Below are 22,783 nucleotides of genomic sequence, written 5' to 3'. Positions count from 1 at the left end.
ACAGCTGCTATCAACAATTCATGACATTTAAAATGCAAATTGTGATAGAACTTTTTATGCAATAAAACTTGCCCCATCCATGCCTCACACAAAGCAATGCCTCTTATCGATATAGAAAAGTATTGAAACTACTATGTTCCCAAATAACTTTTTTCCTTGTCATTCTATGGAAGCGTTTTTTGTTTTTTGTTTTTTTTTTTTCAATTTTTATTTTTTTATTTCTGGCCTTGAAGATATTTTTTTGTTCTTAACTGAAGTCTGCACATTTCTGTGCTTTCTTCCTTCCCGTTTCCCTCCAGTACCAGAGCCGATTTCATTTTCACTAATGGTGACTGGGCAGAATTCCCCATGGAATGCTTTCACATTTTAACATCTACTGAGGTTAGAAGGCTTGCATAAGGTACTGCATAGCCCCTGGGGCTACACTGCCTGTGAAGCCTTTCTGTTTTCTGTTTACCGGAGAAATAGAAGACGAAGGCAATTTACCAATTTAATCTATCTTAATAGATAAAATAAAACATATAAAACATATTTTAAATATGTTTCCATAATAGAAGATATTATTTTCAGAGACACATTTCCTTTGAATGTAAAGATACTGCTGTATCAGCTAATTAAATTAAACTAGTTTCCCAAATATATTGCAACATATTTTGAATGCATGCGGTATGTACCTGTACAGCAATTAACTTAAAACTACAGGTTTATTCATGCTAATCACTTGACAAACTTAACAATATTGTATTCTTTTAAGGTGGCTTCCAGAAGTACAGAAAATCTTTTACCTAGGTAATAAAAGAAAACAAATACCCAGCAATGCCAGCACTGCTAAATTAGAGTCTTTCTTCAATTGTGCTGCCACTTTAATGACTCGTCAGCTGCAACATTTACTTCTACATTCTATTCAGGACTTCACAGATTTAATTGTTCAACCTGCAGTAAGTAGTCTTTCATATTCATACTAGAAACATTGCTTATCTATGTACCTACATTTTTTTTCCTGTGTATTCTACTTGTGGGGAAAAAAAGCATGAACTCTGGTGGCAGATGCTTTGGGGAAAAAAAGATACAAATATTTTAGAAATGCATTGTTTATTAAATGGAGTTTAAAAAACACTGAAGTCAGAAAGGAAATACTAGCATTTTAAATCTGGTAACCCGCAGGAAGACACCACAGTTAGTTAGACTTACAATAAGAATTCATTAATATAAAAGCCGCAGGCATCGTGCACGGTTATAATGCAAGAACTATATAGGTATGTTTGTAATCCCCATCTGTGAGGACGGTTTATCTTTCTACTATTAGTAGGTACCTATTACATGCTTTGGCAAACTAGTTGTGGGCAAAAATAATTAAGCAACAAGAGAATGTTTCTTTTGCACTCACACCATGTCTATTGTGGAAATAAATATTTCTCCTTGATATTTGATGTTTTGGAGTGTAACTGGATCTTTGTTCAGCTTTTGTTAATAAAGCTTCACCCTCAAATATTCACAAAACTCTGGCTCCAAATATCAAGGAAAAAATATGCAGAGAATCTAAGGAAGTGAGGAATCATACTGTGGAAGTATATGTTTTCATTCCTCCTTCATATATTCCTACACTTGTGGGAGTTACTACTATAAAGCAACTCTGTGTTGGTTTGTGCAAACAACTTCATAAAAGTTTTTGACTGGTGTAAAGAGGATACCTCTTGTGTCAACTAAAAATGGTATTGTATTTCATTGTAATGAATATCCACGTTACATTAATTTTATCAGAGACATTTCCAATTTGCACAAGTATTTTTATCGAGATTACTATTTGTCATATACAGTTAAAATCTTGATAATTCAAAATGTATATGCTGGAGTAATTCTTAACAATGCTTTGACACCTTCTACATGATTTAGGTTAACTAATATTTTACTGTTTTCATTTTTTGCTAGAAATCAGTCCGAGCCTACGAACACCCAGGTTTCATACTGAGGGTAACCCTTGAGAATGACCATATTAAATTTGAACCTGACTTTAATGACTATGAGGATATATTACTGAATGTCTATACTGTTATGATTAATGCTGTCAGTGATATACCAAGAATTGAGACCAAATTATTCTCTAAGTGGGTAAGAAATTACAATCCTCATGGTTTTTGTTTTGTTAATATACTCTTGCTATGTTTACTTTGGGGGGTATTTTTAATAAATAGTTTTACTGTCAAAGCTCACAGTAATACAGTAATATCCTTTCTGGATATTTGGAACATTTTGAAATAATCTTAATTTTATTATCAGAAGGCCCAATCACTATTTTCTAAGCAAATAAATAGCCATCAGCTATTTTCCAACAGCAGCTATTATAAATGTATTATATAATACCAAAAAAAAAAAAAAACCAAAAAAAAACATTCAAATTTTAAAGATATTTCTGCAGGATTCTGGAAATGTCTTGTATTTTGACACTGGAAGGTATTGTCATTTTAAATGTAGAATGTCATGAGTAGACTATCTTAAAACGAAACAGAATTTTAAAGCAGTTTCAATTTTACCAGTTTTGTACATTTTGTACATTCAACCAGATTAAAGTGTTAGGTGAAACAGGAAACAATCCAGGTTAAGTAAAAAAATATTTTGTGAAATAATTTAAAATTACATATTTTTTAATATATTTGTTTTGGAATTGTATATTGTTTTCAGTGTAGGAACCTTAGTTTCTAGTTTAGAGAAAGTGGAAGGAACCATACCTGTGTGGTGCATCTTGAACCATTTCCCAGAAAGCTATGGAAGGTGAACATTTCTATTGAAGGTTTCTATTGAATCTCACTTGGAGATTCTGTTGCCTTTTCTACTTAGCACCAACTTTAATTTTAAATAAAGATACCAACCCTCAACATTTCTGTTAATATGCTTAAAAGCATAACCAACCAAGCAGAAACCTGAATAACAGTGCTATTCTTTATAAAAATCAGTAATAAATAAGCTGTGAAAAGATGAATGAAAAGAAACGTCTCAAGCATATCTAAATGCACAGGAGCAAGGCTTTATAGCTTCTGAGTGTTTGCACAAAAGCGTTTTCCATAGTTCTAACGTGGAAAAATAAAGTCAGTGTTGACTAAAATTGTTGATGCATTTGTTTGGGCTGGACTAGTATGTAAAATTGTGAGTTTCTGGATGAAGCAGCACTTCTTGCTTGCTAGAGGCAGAGTTCCATAATCTAGGATTCAAAAAAAAACAATTGGGAGTAGCATTTAAATCACTGTGTATAAGAAATATAATTTGTAATCAAACTTTAATTAGAAAAACTTTAAAGTAACATTTAATTGTTTTTTCTTCTATCCTGTTAATCTTCCAAATATAGCTGACCTGCAAGAATTTGACTTGAAGTAACTTGAAAATGTGGTATATTTCAGTTGGTTTGTTTGTTTATTTTTCCTAAAGCCAAAAGGTGAGTCTTCATCAACTGTTTTGAAACCTGTTATCCTAGACGAGATCTTGGACAAACATAAGAAAATGATTAGAGAAGAAATTATCAAAGAAAGTGTTGCACCTGTTGAACATCTCAAGCTGTATGATAAGTATAGCTTTCTGATAAACAAACAAGCTGAACAAGATATTGATCAATTCCTGACCAAAGAACATACCTTTGAAGAAATGAAAGAGGAAATTATAAAATACCAGCAACTCAGTAAGGAAATAAAATATACTTCTAGGAAGGTAAATTATAATAATATTCATAAAGAGATATGGACATAATTTTAACATTGGTCTTGTACTAAGAATGTCAAATTTGATAATAATTAGGTGTGAGATAAAGTGAAATAAATTAGTCTTTTTACAAAAATAAATATTTTTTCATGAGTTAGTATTTCTGGGGTGTATTACCCTACTTCAGTGAGACAGTTCTTTTTACTAGATGTTCTTCGGAGACTTGTAAAGACATTCAGAGTACGTTCCACCTGGATGTGAAGGCACAAAAGAAAGAGTAGGTCTGGTCCTAACCCAAATTCTTTCCAAGCATCAAAGGCAGATAGAGGATCCTTAACGTGATCCACTTCTTTTTGTCTCTATAAGAAGACAAAAAACAGGTGGCAAGAATCCTTTGATTTCACATTCAGAAAAACAATTTGAAGTTTTAAGTGGTTTTCTGTAAACTGTTTCTCTTCTAGCATTCAGTGCTGACCTCTGTTCTGGAAAAACTAGTACTTACAGGCTTGTCATGATGGCTTGTGTATGGAAGTCAAGCTCACTTGCTTACTAGTAAAAGAAAGCATTGGATTCTGAGACTACCTGGAAGGCAGAGTCCCCTTTTAATCCTGCGAAATGTCACATATCCATGTGTTTCCAAGAGAAAAGCAAGATTACATTTTAGATGAATCTCAAACTCTGTAATTTCACCAGACAATATTCCTCTTACAGAGAGTAGATGCCCTTCTTATATGAGGCTATAGATTGGCAAGATTGAAAGCAATAGAAGTAAAATTTATATAAACTTTGACATGCACATACAGAAGAACAGTTATTCATAACTATAATTTTTTCTTCCTTTTCTTCATTTAAAGTTTTAAGAGCATTTTTTGATTTGACTGAATTCCTAGGTGAGGTCCCTGACATTCTGCTTAAAATAGAGAAGGAAAATAGGTACAAGCTGTTCAACATCCTGCTAACTTAAATTTGTATTGCAGTATCTCCGTCTAGGAATGTTTGAGCTGCGTTGTGATGAATTAATAAAGGCTTTGGTAAAGCGAGCAGATAATATTTGTGAAAAAGTTATTGCAAAAACATTCAGAGACCATCAAGACATAAGTTTGAGGTAACTGTCAAACTGAAAACATGTATTGAAGTGTATTTAATTTTGCTTCCACTGTTGAACTTTTATAACCCTTAAAGCATACATTAATCTCATTTTTGCTTTTATAAATATGTGATTTGTCTAAGGGTGGCTAAAGCAAAACACACATGCCGAATAGTTTATTTTGTATATTTTTCAGACTATGTGATGAGTTTGAGAGAATATCGGAAAAAGCCCTTACTACTCCATCCAATACGCAGGAACTAATGGAACTTAAGGTACTCTCCTTTTTAATGAGTCCAAGCAAGAAGTAGCTACCAATACTATTACTCTGTCCTTGAGTAATAGCATATGGAAGTTGCTCATGTTATGTGTGTGATTCTGGACCTGTTAAAGTCACTGGTGCTATATCTTTATTACAAAATAACAAAGGATAGGTCATCTTTGGCCATGACGTTTGAGATATCACATTTGGCTAAATGTGATTAGCTGAACTCATATATACAGCCGAACTCTTTTCCCCATCAAAACATCATGCCTGCAATCAGACTACCTGTTTGGAATAGTCCTTTGTCTCTGCTGTCACTTGTCCTGGGACACTGCTGAAAAGAGCGCCAGTAGGCTTGGACCAAAACCTTGTAAGGCAACAGTCTTCAGAGTAGGTGATGTGGAGCCCTGGGGTTGTACAACATGATCCATTGGGGTGTATGAAGGAAATATTAGAACTTATGTTTGTTTTTTGTTTTTTTTTTTTATCTAAAAAATGATAAAGAAAATAATCTTTAACAATGTTTAATATATAGATTGACACTGGTGCCCTCACTTGGTCTGTGTATCAGAGGGTTTTGTGTCATGTGCATACATGAGGTGTCCTGAGGGAAGATTGGTTGTTCCACAATGTAAAGGGGTTTGCGGCGGCACTCTCACTTTCAGCATTTTATAATGTATTGCAGTTTGTGTGTTCAGTGTTACACAAATCCACGAATAAATGGTTTTACAGATAATATCTAATTTTAACTAACCTAACCATCGTGAAATGGGCAAGTGGCTTTAAAAGATTACTACAGAAACACTGACTTGAAGATAATACTAACATCATGAGCACAAGCATTGTATAAGAAAATGGCAGAGCTGACACTTCTAGTATGAGCTCTTTGTCAGCCATGTTATGAGGTAAAAATAATGATGGTTTAATCAGATTTTATAAGAAGTTGGCCAAAAAGCCACTGCTTTGACTAGAATAAAAAGGCTTCTGGTAAGGTTATGGAGAGCACCACACATAAAATTCATTCACAGTGTCATTCATAGTCATGCTCTGAAGTACTTGATAATGACTGAGGCATAAAAGGTGTTAGTAAAGCCAATTGTTCTCAGGGTACCTAGTTCTCTGAGTTGGAAGATGGTGACAGGAAGCAAGATGATGCCCATATAATTCAGTGGGAAACTGTAAGTGACTTCCTCCATATTTTGAATGCTCATAAGTCTATGGGGCTGGACAAGACTCGCCCCATGTCAGTAATTTACTAGTAGTCTTGTCAAATAGGAACACCCTGGTAAGCCAGGAGGTTAGCCAATGAGACTGATCTACAAGGAGAGCAGGAAGGAGGATTGAGGATCCAGGGAATTACAGCCCTGTCAGTCTGACCTTGGTCCCAGGAATTGTTATGGAGTAGATCATCTTGACTGTCATCATACAGCATATAGAGGACAATCAAGTGATCAGAAGCAGACAGCACGGGTTTATGAAGTGCTGGTCCTGTCTGACTAACTTAATCTTTTCTGACAAGAATACCTACTTAGCAGGTGTGGGAAAAACTATTGACATCATTTACTTCTATTTTAGTGACGTGTTTGACACCATTTCCCACACTACTCTTCTGGAGAAACTGGCTGCTCGTGGTTTGGATGGGTACATGGTTTGCTGGATGAAGAACAGGCTGGATGGCTGGGTTCAAAGAGTCATAGTGAATGGAGTTCAATCCAATTTGTGTCTGGTCACCAGTGGTTTCCCCCAAGGCTCAGTCTTGGGGCCAGTTTTTACTTTAAGATTTTTGTCAATGATTTGGATGAGGGGATTGAATGCATCCTCAGTAAATTCAGGGATGATGCTAAATTAGGTGGGACTATTGATCTGCTTGAAGTTAGGAAGGCTTTGCAGAGGGGTCTGCATAAGCTAGATTGGGGGGCCAAGTCTAATTACGTGGCATTCAACAGGGCGAAGTACCATGTCCTGCACTTGAGCCTTAACAAACCAATTGAGAGATACAGGCTTTAAGAAGAGTGGCTGGAAAGCTGCCCAGCAGAAAAGCACATGGGGGTGTTGCTCAACAGCAGCCTGAGCGAGCATGGGCCAGCAGTGGGCCAAGGTGGCCAGGAAGACCAATGGCATCCTGGCCTGTATCAGAAATATTGTGTCCAGCAGGACTCAGGAAGTGATTGTCCCTTTGTATACAGCACTGGTGAGAGTGCGCATTGAACACTGCATTCAGTCTGCTACCAGAAGGATACTGAGTTGCTTGAAAACAGCAACGAAGCTGGTGAAGGGATTAGAAAAATCTATGAGGAGCAGCTGAGGGAACTGGCATTGTTTAGTCTGGAGGAGAGGAGGGGAGACCTCATCACTCTCTACAACTACCTGAAAGGAGGTTGCAGCAATGAGGATGTCAGTCTTCTCAGGTGACAAGTGATAGAATGCAAGGAGATGGTCTCAAGTTGCACCAGGGGTTGTTTAGATTGGATATTAGGAAGAATTTCTTCATGGGGAGGGTGATTTAAGCATTGGAATGGGCTGTCTAGGGAGGTGGTAGAGTCCCCATCCCTGGAGGTATTTAAAAGATACGTGGATGTAGCACTGAGGGGCATGGTTTAGTGATGGGACTCAGTAGGTTAGGCTGATTGTTGAACTTGATGATCTTGAAGGCCTTTTCCAACCTAAATGATTCTCTGATGCTCTGGTGGGAAAGAAGTTGAAGGTAGAAGTGCACAGAGTTCTACACGATGTTGTCAATGTGGTTAATTTTATAAAAACAAGACCTTTAAATAGTAGAATCTTTATAAAAGTTTGTAATAAGATGCGTAATGACTATGAGAAAGTTTTGTACTATGCAGAGATTCACTGGTTATCTCATGGCAAATTGCTTATGAGTTGTTGAATTTAAAGATGAATTATGCATTTTTCCTTTACAAAGTGTTCCAAATTTGCTGTCATTTTCTGTGATGACAAGTGGCTGTCAGCCATACGCTACCTAGCAGATATTTTTGAAAAAATATGTGCACTTAATCTGTCCTTCAAGTTAAAGGTGACGTTTTTAAGAATGAATGAGAGAGTAACTGTTTTTCAAAAGAAAACTGTGCTATGGGGGGAGAATTTTGAAATGGATGTCTGGAAGTGTTTCTATCATTATGTGGTTTTGTTGCTGAAAAGGATGCGTGTCATCTATAGAAACTCTCATATCTGTATATACAGTTTAGAAAATTCTGTTTCCAAGTTGTTGTTTTTTTAACTGTTAAAAATCTTACTAACAAAGCGTTTCAGTGGGTTTTGAACCTGTTAAAAATACAAAAATGTGATACCTTCTGATTAGTTTGAAAGAATAACTGGCTGATACCAAGGAAGATGGAAATTTCCTAGCTTAAATTCAACATTGGTCAATAGGATCGTGAGCAATGTAAGTGCAGCCAATGGCTACTATAGTTTAAGAAGACAACAAATTATTTCTGCAGTGTGGACAACATACCATCAGAATTAAATCTAGATTGCGTGTTCTTCAGGTTTCTGAACAGATAGTGTAGTTAACAATGAATATTTCTTGGTTTCCCTGATTTAAAGCTGAGCAATCAAATTAGATGTGAAAGACATAAAGGATCCATTTATAATAGCCTAAAGTAATCAATGACTCAAAACCTCTGATTTAATGAGATTAAATATGTTTGGTTCTTGACAAGAAAACTTTAAAAAGCACTCACTGGTAAGTAAAGGTAAAATTACTTCATGCAATCTTTACATACTGTGTTGAATTATCATTTAAAATTTCATAGATGTAGGGTCTGCAGTTTGGTAACTAAAATCCCATCTCCTCACTTACAAATACCACTTCTCTAATCAAAACCCAACTGTTGTTTTTATGTATTCAGGCTCTGTTCAGCAAAGCACTTGCATACGCACTTAAAACATAACACATGTCTTAGTCTCTTGCTGTTCAGCTAAGTTCTGATGTATATGCTTGATTTTAAATGTGTGGAATGTAGATGGGTGCTTAAAATAATTTGGATGCCTGAGTAGTCGGCTAAATTTGGATCAGAGTGATTTGAACTGCTACAGTGAAGCTGAACACGGAATATAAGGGGAATATAAGGGGAATAATTTTTTCAAGTAAAAAGTAAAATGTTTAGAAGTTGGAATCTGTGCTGAGACTATGGTGCCTTTAAGATACATACATTTAATACTACACTTTTGCATTGGAGGAGAAAAAATTGCAAGTTCTAACGTGTAGCATATATTTTACCTGCATCAGACCCCCTCTAACAGTTCTCCCACATCAATGCTGAAAAGATGTATCAGTCTCTGTTTGGGGTATTCTTTTAATAGGCCAATGTTCTCTAGATCCATAGCAGTAAGTATACTTCGATGCATAAAAACTACTGTTAAAAAAGAGAGCAGAAGTGTGGGTTTACTGGACAGTTTATCCCTACCTCAAAATGTTTCCAGTGTTTTCACAATGTCATCATATTAAAATTTTCTGTATCTTCAATTGATATCAAGTAGTTTTTATATATACTGGTATGCTATTATCTGTCCAACTGGCCAGTGTTTTTATTAATACTGCTCTTTTAGAGGCTTTCAGAGCACGTAGTTACAGATTTATCATTTAAACACGTCTGCATTGCTGCTCTGTTAAGAGTACCATACAGAATGCTACATATATCAGCCTGCTATGCTGTCAACTGTTTAGATTTGAAAGAACAGCGTTAAGTTTTATTTTAATCACAATGAACAATACAGTAGTTGTCTATATTCTTTATATTCTTCTAGGGAAGACCTAATCTTAACTGGGCCATCCAATGCTTCCCTTTCTGAAGTATGTCCTGGCTTCTTATCCAAATTTGTGACACTTACAATAGCCTGCCTGGATTGGTTTCCGTTAGTCCAAAGATTCATGCATATAGTATCAGCAATTCTCTTAAGTTTTATTCAGTAAAATATCTAATAAGGCAACTGTCTTAACAAATTATGTATAACAAGTTATGTACTGTAAAAGTAGCTAGTACCACGTTGCTCCAAAGAAAACAGTTTTCAGATCATGTTTTTCCAATTTTATTACATAAAATAATAAAAAAAGTAAAAAATTAGCTTTTAAAGTTAAATGCTATTTATTTAGCGATTCTTTTGGGATTAAATTATGTAAAATATCTTTCCTTTTAATTTCTGTTTCCAGGCCTGTATACAGAAAATAGAAACACAAGACATGATTGAATTGCAGCAGAAATTAATGAATGCTGTAAATTATGTTGATTTCCTGATAGAACATGTCAACTTTTCACTAGCAGACATACGACTGAACAAGAATGTTTTTCAGTGGAATGCACGAATGCCAGATATCTTTGAGGAGCACAGAAAAATAATTGAAGAAAAGACAGAACAATTTCAAGATGGTCTTAAGGTTTGTAATGACATCTTAAAAAGACTTTATTTTTAATGACATATAGGACATTAAATGATATTGGATGGAATCATCTCCTTTATTTTCCCATATATGCTAAAAAGTTTGCAGTAAAGACTTTGTATTATTCTTGATATTAACTAATTTTTGTCTGTTTTCCACCTGCTCACTTTTAACATATCCAAGAATTGTACAATACAAATCACATCATATTTTGGATTCTGAAAGCTCTTTGGTTACAGAATTTCTACCAATGTTGATGAAAGCTGTCTGTATGTGAAACAGTAAAACTCAGCTCCATTAAAAAACACGTATGTGGCTTGGCTTATGTGCATGAGCAGTCCCTTTGGAGTCAATAGCAGTGTCTGAAATTTGTTATAGGTCCCTAAAAATAATAATAATAATAACTTAAGTGTGATTTTGCTGTTAGGATAATGTCACATATATTAGTTTTATAACATAAATGCATCTTATTTCTATATTGTTGTTTGTTTTGTCATGTGTTCTTTGTTTTTGTTGTTTTTTTTTTGTTTTGTTTTGTTACATTTCACATGTATTTTATCTCTGTTGCTATTTTTCACTAGATTTACTAGGCTTTTACATTACAGTTTGTTACAGTATCTAAGTTCTGGGGTGTCTCTAAATGGATTGCTAATTATTAGGTTGCTGATGTGTCAGGGTTACTGACCCTAGTTTCATGGTCATTTTTGTCTTAGATCATACATATTTTAAGATAGTACGTTTCTATGTTTATGCAATACATTCAAAGAAGGAGCTGCTAATTGTTCTTGTATTACAAACAAATGTGCAGCATAGATAACGTTTTCTTGGAACATGTTATTGTTTTGTATGGTCTGATGCTCGGTTTCAGACACTAACTACTGTTGATAATTGGTGTGAAATGCATGTTGTGAAGTGGTATGTATGAGGAAAAAGCTCTCCTTGAACTGTGTGGCTTTGAGACAAGAGACATACCTCTGTCTTGTGAAAATGTTTAGCTTCATTTGTCATTTGATTAATCTAATCCTATTATTGTATTTTAATTTCTGATATACTAGGGATCTGAATTTATCTTTCTATTATTAGTATGCTGGCTGTATATGATATATAGCAAATCAGAATTGTTATTCCTCCTTTTTACAGAAGGTTAAATTTATTGTGATTTTCTTCATGATAACTTTGTTTGATGTTTTAGATACGCCGTGAACAATTTGTTGAGGAACTGAAAAGCTACTCTAAGCAGGTTGAAGAATTTAACACGTTTGGCGATGTTCAAGAAGTCAACAAATATTTGAAGAAAGCTCAAGCATTAAATACAAAGTTGGATCTTGCTGCTGATAAGGTACAGGTTATAGTCTGAACTAGTCTAATAGTATAAATTGTATATTTGTGTTATCAGAGCAAACAGTTAGCTTAGTAATGCAGTAATTCCTAATTCAGTTATGAAATATTTTGCATCATTTGTGATTTAAACAGCAAATTTACTGAGCAAAATAAATTGTTGCTTTGTGATCTTGAGTTAATGCTGTAGTGTTTTGCATAGTGAAAGAGTGGATTAAGTTCATGTAGATTTATACAGAAATTCTAATTTTATGTTCTGTGAAGTACAATTCCTTATGCTTATTGTTTCTTCATCTCTGTTACTGAATCCGTGCTAATGCAAATTTTAGAGGAATGCCAGATACTATTTTAAACTTCTAGCTGTACTCCTCTATTGACTAACGTGAATGTTGAGCTGTCAGTGTTAAAGATTGCTTTAACTGCAGTCAATAGCAGCAGTTAAATAATGGACTGTTTTAGTAACTCGAAACTCAGTCTGGTGCTTGTTGATGACACTAGAAAACCTCTCTAATCCCTGTGGTAAGGACTTGATATCACAGATATCTTGGCTTATATTTCACGCCTCAATTATCTCCCAACAGATTGAACAGTTCAATGCGGAAGAAGATGCCTTTGGATGGCCAGTATCGCAGTACCCTCAGCATAAAACAATACGGAATGCTCTTGTTCCATATCTTCGTCTCTATGATATGACTGTTGAATTCAACAGAAAACACAAAAACTGGATAGAGGGATCATTTACAGAAGTGAATCCAGACAACGTAGAGGTAGATGTAGGAAACTACTGGCATGGACTGTATAAACTAGAAAAAGGTTTCCACAATTCTCCAAATGCACTTGCAATAACCCAACAGGTTAAATCAAAAGTAGAGGAATTCAAAAGCCATATTCCTCTAATCCAGGTGATTTGCAATCCTGGTTTGCAAGAAAGGCACTGGGAAGAGATGTCAAAAATTGCTGGTTTACCTCTGTCTCCTTCTGAAGACTCAAATCTGTTGTCATACATTAACTTACACCTTGAACCATTCCTAGAAAAGTTTGAGACCATCAGTGAAACAGCCAGCAAAGAATATTCACTTGAGAAGGCTTTAACAAAAATGATTTCTGAATGGGATCAAATGGAGTTCACTTTTCTTGCCTACAGAGAAACAGGAACCCATATTTTGTCATCTGTAGATGATATTCAGATGTTATTGGATGATCACATTGTCAAAACTCAGACCATGAGAGGTTCTCCATTCATTAAGCATTGTGAAGAAAGAATAAGGTAATATTTTTTTCTCTCCAATAGGGAGTCACCAAGTGATTTTACTAAATAAGAAATGATATTTTCTGGTTAATCTAAAGCATAGGGCCTTCAAATGTTTTTGTCGCTCCTACTTAAGCAGTAAATTATTCTCATTTTACAGGACTAAGTATTTTGTACATGCCAGAAAAAAACATTAATTGCCTTTTAAAGAACATTTTTATTTTTAATTATATGGAAAACTGATAATGTATTGGAGAAGCTCCAAAACATTTTAACATGCTCTGGTAATGAAGGTTCCAGATATATAATATTACCTTCGTTTAACCGCACAATATATATTTGAGTTATAGAATGAAAGACTGTGAACTAAGAAAATATAGATTAACCTTTGTACGTGCCTTTATACGTAATTTTTAAAGCTACTAAATCTTTTATCTGTTCATTACAAATGCTAATTAAAAATGTTAGCCTTTTTGTAAGGGAGGGGCAGAAAAAAGACAAATCCAGGAAAGCAGTAAAAGATAGTATTTATTCTAATGCAGAAAAATACGGTCCAAAACATCTTTGCATGTTAAAAAAATTTATACTTTCATTGTTTAGCACAGGTTTTAATTCGAGTTTGTCTCTCCTTAGTAAATTCTCTACTTGCTTCTTAAATTCCCCGGACATAGTCAAATTGTGGAAAAATAAAAATATTTCATAGAATGTTTGGCTATAACTATCTAGCTGTATAAGTACCTTCAAACTCCATTAGCATGCAAAAAAGCTATTTCAGATTTCAGAACATATTCAATAAATATGAACACATACTTAAATGTACATATATGTGCATTCCAGTAAGTATTAATTCTCTAACTACTACTGCACTATAGTATAAATGTTCCTTCTTTATTTATGTAAAATAGTAGTTTTTATATATTATTATGTTTAGCAAAAGAATAACTACACCACAGTAGTTTCACTTGAGGGTTTTGGTTTGCTTTATCAACTGACAGCATTTGTCGAGGCTCTTAGTAAGTACTTAAGTACTAAGTATTAAAAGTACTTTAGTCTTTGAGATCTAGGTGATTACCCAATGGTTGCTTTCTATATAGCCCTACAAAGCACCGTAGAATTCTGGATTTCTGCCAGAGAGGTTCCCAAATTCCTTGTCTTCATTTTTGTTTATCTTAGGTGTAAACAAATTAACCTGGCTAATTTTCCTCTTTGAAAGCTGAATTTTTCTCTGCCTTTTGGTAGAAAAGAGATCATCAGAAATGATGTATTAATGCCAATAACTAGAAGATGAAAGAGGGACTGGGTAAAGAAGAAGGTATATGTAAGAAAAGCTGTCTGTTGGTTAGAATCTGTGGTGGGTAAATGAGTGAATGAAGAAGTTAAGCATGTTTTCACAGGTTTCATTTTACAGAATTCAGCGCAGCCCATGTATAAGGGTCATGTTGAGAAAATCACTCTCATAGTTCTTTTATACACTACATATGTTAACAGTATGCACCTTTAATAATATTTCTATCTGCACTTTCGAGTGGAATGAGAGTTGCAAAATGATGCATAGTTTCTATACAGGAAGGAAAAATATATGTACCTGTTATAGGACAATGTATTTATTTACTTATTTATTTTCAAATTGATTGTGTATGTGAGTTAGGAATACCAGTGACATTAGGGAAATGATAATAACACATCTGTGATGCTGTTGAGATAGTGAAAGGATGGTGTTAATGATTTTTAATGAAGAACTCAAAAGAACTGAGGAGACTCAGAAAAATGATAGACTAAAGGACTGAAGATTGAATAGATATCAAATTTTAATGTTGAGTATCTGATCTATCAACAGGTTTATTTAACATTCACATTTGGAAGTTGAAGTTAGAAATAAAATGTAACGGTTTAAGTGGCTCAAATTAACACCTGGACTATCTATTACTTGAAATCTTTAATTAAAAACAAATGTCTTCTTAGGATAATATCTACTTATTTTTGATTTAATAGTTCATGTTACTTTCATGGCTTTCTTCTGCCATTTCAGCCCGTCTAACCTAGCAAACAATTAGACATAGTAATCTGGTGATTGGCATATGCCAACAACCAGATCGCATACTTAATGTCTGTGAATTGAAGTGAATTTGTCTAGATATTACTACACACTGAAGCATGCACTATGTTTATTCACTGATACTGTTGGTCTTTTTATTAGAATAACCTAGTTTGTGTAATCCTACAGTCAACCTTAAAAAAAGGTAGTTCAAACAAGTACAGGCGATCCAGTTCCAGTAATGAGTGTGGATGTTGTTATGCAGGAAATCTGCCTAACAGGCTAGATGAATATGCAGTATTCCATTGAAATCTTAAAACTTTTTGCCTGTTACACTTGCTCCTGAATATACAGCTTGCCAAAAAAGTCTTAGCAGTGTGAGAGAAATGTTACACTGGAAGCATCAATTCATGCATTTGAACTAATACTGTTTTACAGGGAATGGGAAGGAAAGCTGCTGTTGGCACAGGAGATCCTGGACGAATGGCTGAAGGTTCAAGCTACTTGGCTTTATTTGGAGCCAATTTTCAGTTCTCCAGACATCATGGCTCAGATGCCTGAGGAAAGTAGGCAATTCACTACTGTGTTTAAAACATGGAAAGACTTAATGAAATTAACTTTTCAGGTAAGTGCCATTGTCTTAAAGATACAGAGTGAATTAGTAGTGTATACTAGAAAATTGCTTCTGATAGCACAGTAATCTTTTCTGTTTTAGCCCTCTTTCTTAGATTCCTTTTAAAATTATTTTGTAGAACTGTTTCACACAGAATTATAGAAGCATTAATTGGGAGAGACCGCTGGAGTTCAGCTAGTCTAACTTCTTGTTTAAGGCAGAACTTTTGCTAAAACTAGATCAGGTCAGCCACTGCTTTACTTAGCCAAGTTTTGAGAACCAAAGGACAGGGATTCCTTGGAGGTTATCTCCAGAGATTTTAGCAATGTGCTACCTTCCTAGCAAATAATTTTTTCTCAAACCTTCCTAGCAAATAATTTTTTCTCAATATGCAAGCTGAACGTCCCAAGGAAACATTTGTACTTGGTGTCTCTTGTTGCCTAACTGTCACTGAAAAGAAATTGGATCTGTTCTTTATTTGTATATTTCATTTCTTTATTTTTTATTTTTGATTGTGGTTCAGGTAGTTGCTGGTTACAGTTAAATTCTACCTTAACTTCCTTTTAAGCAAGCTGAAGAATTTCATCTCTTCCAGCCTCATCTCTCAAGCCATGTTCCATACTAGGGACTAAAATTAAGCACATACAAAACACAGTAACATAGCAAAGGTGATTGTGGCACTGTAGGTCAAGTGACATGATCTTCACTGATGAATCAATTAAATTTTACACTAGCAGTTCTTTTGAAACAACGTTGTTTGCATATAAAATGGTAGAGACATCTCTGTAACTTTAAACCAACAATGTTCAACTTCCTTCAAAAATGCTAGTATGATCTGTTAAGAATAAATACATAAGGCAGTTGTTGGACATAATCACTACGCTTGTCTGCCAATTCAAAATATTCTGGTCTTGCCAATCTGTGTGTTATTTGATCCTTTCTGGAAGTTATCACGTTTACTAGGATCAATTGAGATTGCATGAATGCTCTCTGTTAGAAACCTAGCCTAGGGCCAGGTTAGATTGGCTGCATTTGCCAGGCTATCTGGATGAAGAATACTTGTATGATTTCTTCTGCTGACTTTGCTAAGAGGGCAATAGCATCTAGCAAAGAGGTGGTACTAGGAAGGAAAGAGGCAAGAACTGGAAGAGGCATGATTCTACATCCAATCTAAGCTCCTGAATATGGACATTTCTATTAGGATGGTGCATTTTTATTTTTAACTGGGCTTACTAAACAATTCAACAAACTTGAAAAGATCTCTGAGTTCTGCTGGTTTGAGGCCCAGGGCAGGGCATAAGCTTATTGTTTGAAGGAAAAACTGAAAAATTACATTTTTAACTCTCACACTTTTGCAGAACCTTCAGAGATCCTTTATATTATTAGGAGAAATGCTGAAGCAGTCACTCAAAAAGATTTTGGTCTGAAGTTTTTTCAGATTGCAGATGTGTTTTTGGTGTAAGAATTCATAATATAATATATAAAGGAACCATTTGTTTTATTTCCTGGCAGTTCTCCTCTATCACTTAGTTATTTTTCAGTCTGTATGCCTTTTGTATCCTTCCTCCCTGCCTTTTTCTCTCTCTTCTCTCTGATCTTGTTCGTGTTCTCTCTCTCCCTGCCTGTCTTTCTCCCTCTTGCCTTTGTGTCTGTCTCCTCCACCCTCTTGTCTCTCTCTCTCTTTTCCCCCTCTCTGCCTTCCTCTCCTCACCTTCTCTTCTGTTTCTCACATGCATTCTTTCTCTCCCCAACCCCATCCCTCATGGTCTTTCTCTCCTTTTCCCTCTTCTGATTTAGAAGAAAAATCAGAAATTTATCCCATCAAGCTATTGTGAAATCAGAACTATTCACTCTGGGTTAAGAACCAAGTAAAAATAAAAAAGGGCAAGAATTTCAGAATTGTATTTATTATATTTCTAAACATTGTATCTGATGAATGATCTATCTTAAGAAAATCTTATAATTTAGATATTCAGTTCTAATCAAATTTGAATTATTTTTTGAATGTAATGTATCATATCTGGCAGAAAACAGAATCAGCTTTTGCATGTACAGGAAAGCGTAAATGCCAGAATAATCGTCTAACAATCTAAGTTTATTTGCACTAAGCAACTTGGCCTTATTTTCCAGAAGATGGCACTCTGTTTCCACAAATGCAATGTTTCCTTAGAGCTTAAAAGAAAACTCTTCTCCAGTCAATATGAATGGTCTTTCTTAAAGCATAATGGTAACTTGAGACTGTTCATGATTTTTTTACATTTATATGCCATTGTATTATAAAATTGCTGTGAAAGGAACGCTCCTTTTATTTGCTTAGCTTTTCATCACCAATTTGAATAATCATATATTATTCATTCATTTTAAATACCTAATTTAAGTAAAACATATTCATAAGGACTAAATTATTTAGTGACTTATTTTTCATTTGTCATAAAGTAAAATAAAACAAAAACATCAAACCTACCCTAGAATATGGAAGCATTTCTATTTTTTTGAGAAAGAAAGGAAAAAAAATTCCAAGAAAAAAATTTCAAGGCTGCAACCTGTGATATCTTAAAAATTATCTCCTGTTTAGAAACTGGAGATAGCGATGGTCTTTTAGCAGGCTATCCAAACTGTTTTCATACACTTAATTTATACTGTTTTCCTCATACAGGTTTTTCCTCTTTTTCCTCAAATTTGTTCAACAACTGATACTGATGTATTGAATGAGAGTTACAACATTAGTTTTTTTCCCTCTGTGTCTTAGCAGATCCATAAACTGGAAATCTATGTTTATATATATATTTATTTATTTATTTATTTATTTATTTATTTTATTATTATTATTTTTATTTTTTATTTTTTTCCCTCCCTACTTATCTTTTTCTCATAGGAAATGATAACCAAGCAGGAAGAATCCATTTATAACACTGGTAAAATGGCTTTGATTAGCTCAATCAGTTGTGCTTTTACAATTTGCTGATTATAAACATGCTAAGAAAGGGAACAAAACCTCTTTCTGTTGGCAACATATAGTTATGTGCTGCTTATGAATTACAAAGTGTTTTATAAAACAAATGACTAATTGTATTTGTGTGCTGACAGCTTAATTATCTATGTATAGATGAAAAGAGTAAGTACTTATTTAGTTTGTTCTGGTTTAGTATGTTGCAAGAGGCAAGTAACAGAAGGTAAATGTATTTTATGTACAAAAGAACACTGATTGTGTTACAAAGGTACACCTCCATGAAGATTAATTAGATAAACATAAAATTATGTTTATTTATTTATTTAGTAATTTAGAAGTATATGTGTATTATGAGCAAGGAGTTGAACCAAAGCTGAATGCAGATTGCAAATCATTTAAAAACGGTTTTGAACTGAAACCAAACTTGGAATTTATTTTTGAATTCTCCAAACTGAAGCTGAACAGCAGTCAGGTTACTAGGCCAAATCTGCATTGTCACCCTAAGAGGGATTTATTTGTCATGGATACCTTTTGAGCCTTGCACAACAGTATAGCTTGTCTCTCTTCATCTGTCCATTGCAACATGAGTCACCAAGTTTCTGCCCAGTGATACTGTGTTGTTCTGCAAACCCTATCATGTATTGTACCATGAGCGAGTTAGAATCAATTCATAGTTAGCAAGTCAGTGAATCACAGAATTGTCTAGGTGATCTTGCAGGTCTCTTCCAACCTAGTCTGACCTCTGACCTAACACTAACCAGTCCTCCACTAAACCATATTGCTAAGCTCTACATCTAAACGTCTTTTAAAGATCTCTAGGGATGGTGACTCCACCACTTCCCTGGGCAGCCCATTCCAATCCCTAACAAACCTCTCGGTAAAGAAGTTCTTTCTAATATCCAACCTAAAACTCCCCTGGTGCAACTTTAGCCTATTCCCTCTCATCCTGTCGCCAGGCACGAGGAAGCATAGACCAAGCCCCACCTCTCTACAGCCTCCTTTAAGGTACACGTAGAGTGTGATAAGGTCGCCCCTGAGCCTCCTCTTCTCCAGGCTGAACAACCCCAGCTCCCTCAGCCGCTCCTTGAAAGACTTGTTCCCCAGACCCCTCACCAGCTTCACTGCCCTTCTCTGGACTCTCTTGAGCACCTCCATGTCCTTCTTCTAGTGAGGGGCCTAAAACTGAGCACAGTACTCGAGGTGTGGCCTCACCAGAGCCAAGTACAGGGGGACAATCACTTCCCTAGCCCTGCTGGCCACACTGTTTCTTATGCAAGCCAGGATGCTGTTGGCCTTCTTGGCCACCTGAGCACGCTGCTGGCTCATATTCAGCTGCCTATCAACCAATACTCCCAGGTCCTTCTCTGCCTGGCAGCTTTCCAACCACTCATCTCCCAGCCTGTAGCTCTGCTTGGGGTTACTGCGCCCCAGGTGCAGGACCCAGCACTTGGCCTTGTTGAACTTCATGTGGTTGGCCTCAGCCCATGGGTCCAGCCTATCCAGATCCTCCTGCAGAGCCTTTCTGCCCTCGAGCAGATTGACACACACACGTAACTTGGTGTCATCTGCAAACTTACTAAGGGTGCACTCAATGCCCTCATCGTCAAAGATAGTAAAGAGGACTGGCCCCAGTACCGAGCCCTGGGGGATGCCACTAGTGACTGGCCTCTAGCTGGATTTGACTCCATTCACCACAACTCTTTGGGCCCAGCTACCCAGCCAGTTTCTAACCCAACAAAGCATACTCCAGTCCAAGCCATGAGCAGGCAGTTTCTTGAGGAGAATGCTGTGGGGAATGGTGTCAAAAGCCTTACTGAAGTCAAGGTAGACCACATCCACAGCATTTCCCTCATCCACCCAGTGTGTCACTTTGTCATAGAAGGAGATCAGGTTCGTCAAGCCTCTCATAAACCCATGCGGACTGGGCCCAATCACCTGCTTGCCCTGCAAGTGCTGCATGATGACACTCAAGATAATCTGCTCCATGAGCTTCCCTGGCATTGAGGTCAAACTGACAGGCCTGTAGTTCCCCAGGTCTACCCTCCGGCCCATGGGTGTCACGTTTGCTAGCTGTCAGTCGACTGGGACCTCCCTTGATAGCCAGGACTGCTGATAAATGATGGATAGTGGCTTGGCCAGCTGTTCTGCCAGTTCTTACATTGACTTGCGTACATCCAAGTGCTGTAGCAGGTCGCCAACCATTTCCTTGTGGATAGTGAGGGCCACGTTCTACTCCCCATCCCCTTCCTGTCACCAGCTCAGGGTACTAGGTATCCAGAGAACAACTGCTCTTGCCGCTAAAGACTGAGGCAAAGAAGGCATTAAGCAGCTCAGCCTTTTCCTCATCTCTTGTAACTAAGTTTCCCCCTGCATCCAGTAAGGGATGGAGATTCTCCTTAGTCCTCCATTTTGTGTTGATGTTTTTATAAAAACATTTTTATTTTCTTTAATGGCAGTAGCCAGTTTGAGCTCCAGATGAGTTTTGGCCTTTCTAATTTTGTCCCTGCACAGCCTTGCAACATCCTTATAGTCCTCCTGAGTGGCCTGCCCTCTTTTCCAAAGGTTATAAACCCCCTTTTTTCTCCTAAGCTCAAGCCACAACTCTCTGTTGAACCAGGCCAGTCTTCTTTCACGCTGGCTCGTCTTTGGGCACGTGGGGACAGACCGCTCCTGAGCCATTAGGATTTCCTTCTTTAAAAGTGCCCAGCCTTCCTGGACTCCCCTGCCCTTCAGAACCACCTCCCAGGGGACTCTACCAACCAGTGTCCTGAACAGCTCAAAGTCAGCCCTACGGCAGTCCAAGAACGCAGTTTTACTGATTCCCTGTCCTGATTTTGCCAAGAATAGAGAACTCTACCATTTCATGGTCATTCTGCTCAAGACAGCTCCCAACCACCACATCTCCCACCAGTCCTTCTCTGTTTGTGAAGAGAAGGTCTAGCGGGGCACCTCCCTGGGTAGGCTCACTAACCAGCTGTGTCAGGAAGCTATCTTCCACTCAATCCAGAAACCTCCTAGACTGCTTTCTCTGGGCTGTGTTGTGCTTTCAGGATATGTCTGGGAAGTTGAAGTCCCCCATGAGAACAAGCGCTGACAATTTCACAACTTGTGCCAGCTGTCTGTAGAATTCCTAATCTGTCTCCTCATCCTGGTTTGGTGGTCTATAACAGACCCCCACCAGGCCTTGTTGGCCTTCCCACTGATCCTAACCCACAGGGGCTCAACCTTATCATTCCCAGCATCAAGTTCCATGACATCAAAACACTCTCTGATATAGAAAGCCACACCACCATCCTTTCTGTGCTGCCTGTCCCTTCTGAAGAGCCTATAGCCAGATGTTGCAGCACTCTAGTTCTGAGAGTGGTTCCACCATGTTTCTGTGATGGCAACCAAGTCATAGCCTGCCTCATGCACAATGGCTTCCAGATCCTCTTGTTTGTTGCCCATGCTGTGTGCATTAGTGTAGAAGCACTTCAGTTGGGCCATTGCCTTCTCCTCTGGCCTTGCTATTGTTCCCCCTGGCACACCTCCAACAAGCCTTATTTCAGCCCCATCCCCCTTCTTACCTAAATCCCTCTCAATGAGCCCTGCCAGCTCCTGGGCTAGGATCCGTTTTCCCCATAGAGATAGGTGGGACCTGTCTGCAGCCATCAGAGCGGGTGGCAAGTAAAGCACCCCATGGTCAAAAAAAACAAAATTTCTGTGTTGGCACCAGCCTCTGAGCCATGTGTTTATCAGGTGGGCTTTCCGTGTTCTCTCTGTACCTCTCCCTGCTACTGTAGGGATGGATGAAAACACTACCTGTACTCCCACTCCATCCACTAATTGCCCCAGTCCCCTAAAGTCCCGTTTGATAGCCTTCAGGCTTCTCTCTTCAATATTATCACTGCCAGCCTGGATTATCAAAAGAGGATAATAATCAGACGGGCAAACCAGGTTGGGAAGCTTTCTGGCAAAGTCCCTGACCCTGGCCCTATGGGTAGGGTCAGGCCAACAAATAGGGCCCTCTGTTCCCCTGTGAAGGGAGTCACCTACAACTATCACCCTTCTATCTATCTTGGTGGAGGCAGTCTTGAGGCGTGGAGTCAACTTCATCACCCTAGGCATCCTCCTAGGTACACTTTGTACCTCAACCTCACCCACTGGTCTCTCAAGCTCCAGGGT

The 22,783-nt window shown here is 37.0% G+C and overlaps 1 protein-coding gene across 12 annotated transcripts in view; it reads left to right on the top strand.

Annotated features, from left to right (window-relative positions):
- The window catches only part of DNAH7 (dynein axonemal heavy chain 7), a 114,771-nt gene that overhangs the window by 14,650 nt on the left and 77,338 nt on the right, over window positions 1-22,783 (top strand). For all 12 annotated transcript variants that reach the window (XR_011097873.1, XM_068686555.1, XM_068686561.1 and 9 more), the window contains 9 exons: window positions 755-938; window positions 1,930-2,109; window positions 3,421-3,696; window positions 4,665-4,792; window positions 4,971-5,049; window positions 10,207-10,431; window positions 11,627-11,773; window positions 12,354-13,039; window positions 15,495-15,681. Coding sequence is in view for 11 of the 12 variants with exons in the window: in XM_068686555.1 (XP_068542656.1) it covers window positions 755-938; window positions 1,930-2,109; window positions 3,421-3,696; window positions 4,665-4,792; window positions 4,971-5,049; window positions 10,207-10,431; window positions 11,627-11,773; window positions 12,354-13,039; window positions 15,495-15,681 (2,092 nt within the window). In the remaining variant the exon portion in view is untranslated. The remainder of the gene's footprint in view (window positions 1-754; window positions 939-1,929; window positions 2,110-3,420; window positions 3,697-4,664; window positions 4,793-4,970; window positions 5,050-10,206; window positions 10,432-11,626; window positions 11,774-12,353; window positions 13,040-15,494; window positions 15,682-22,783) is intronic.

The sequence above is a fragment of the Anas acuta genome, chromosome 6 (genome assembly GCF_963932015.1).
Source record: "Anas acuta chromosome 6, bAnaAcu1.1, whole genome shotgun sequence".
Taxonomy (NCBI): Eukaryota; Metazoa; Chordata; class Aves; order Anseriformes; family Anatidae; genus Anas; species Anas acuta.
The sequence above is the reverse complement of the archived record's forward strand: the minus strand, read 5'-3'. Positions and strand labels throughout refer to the sequence as shown.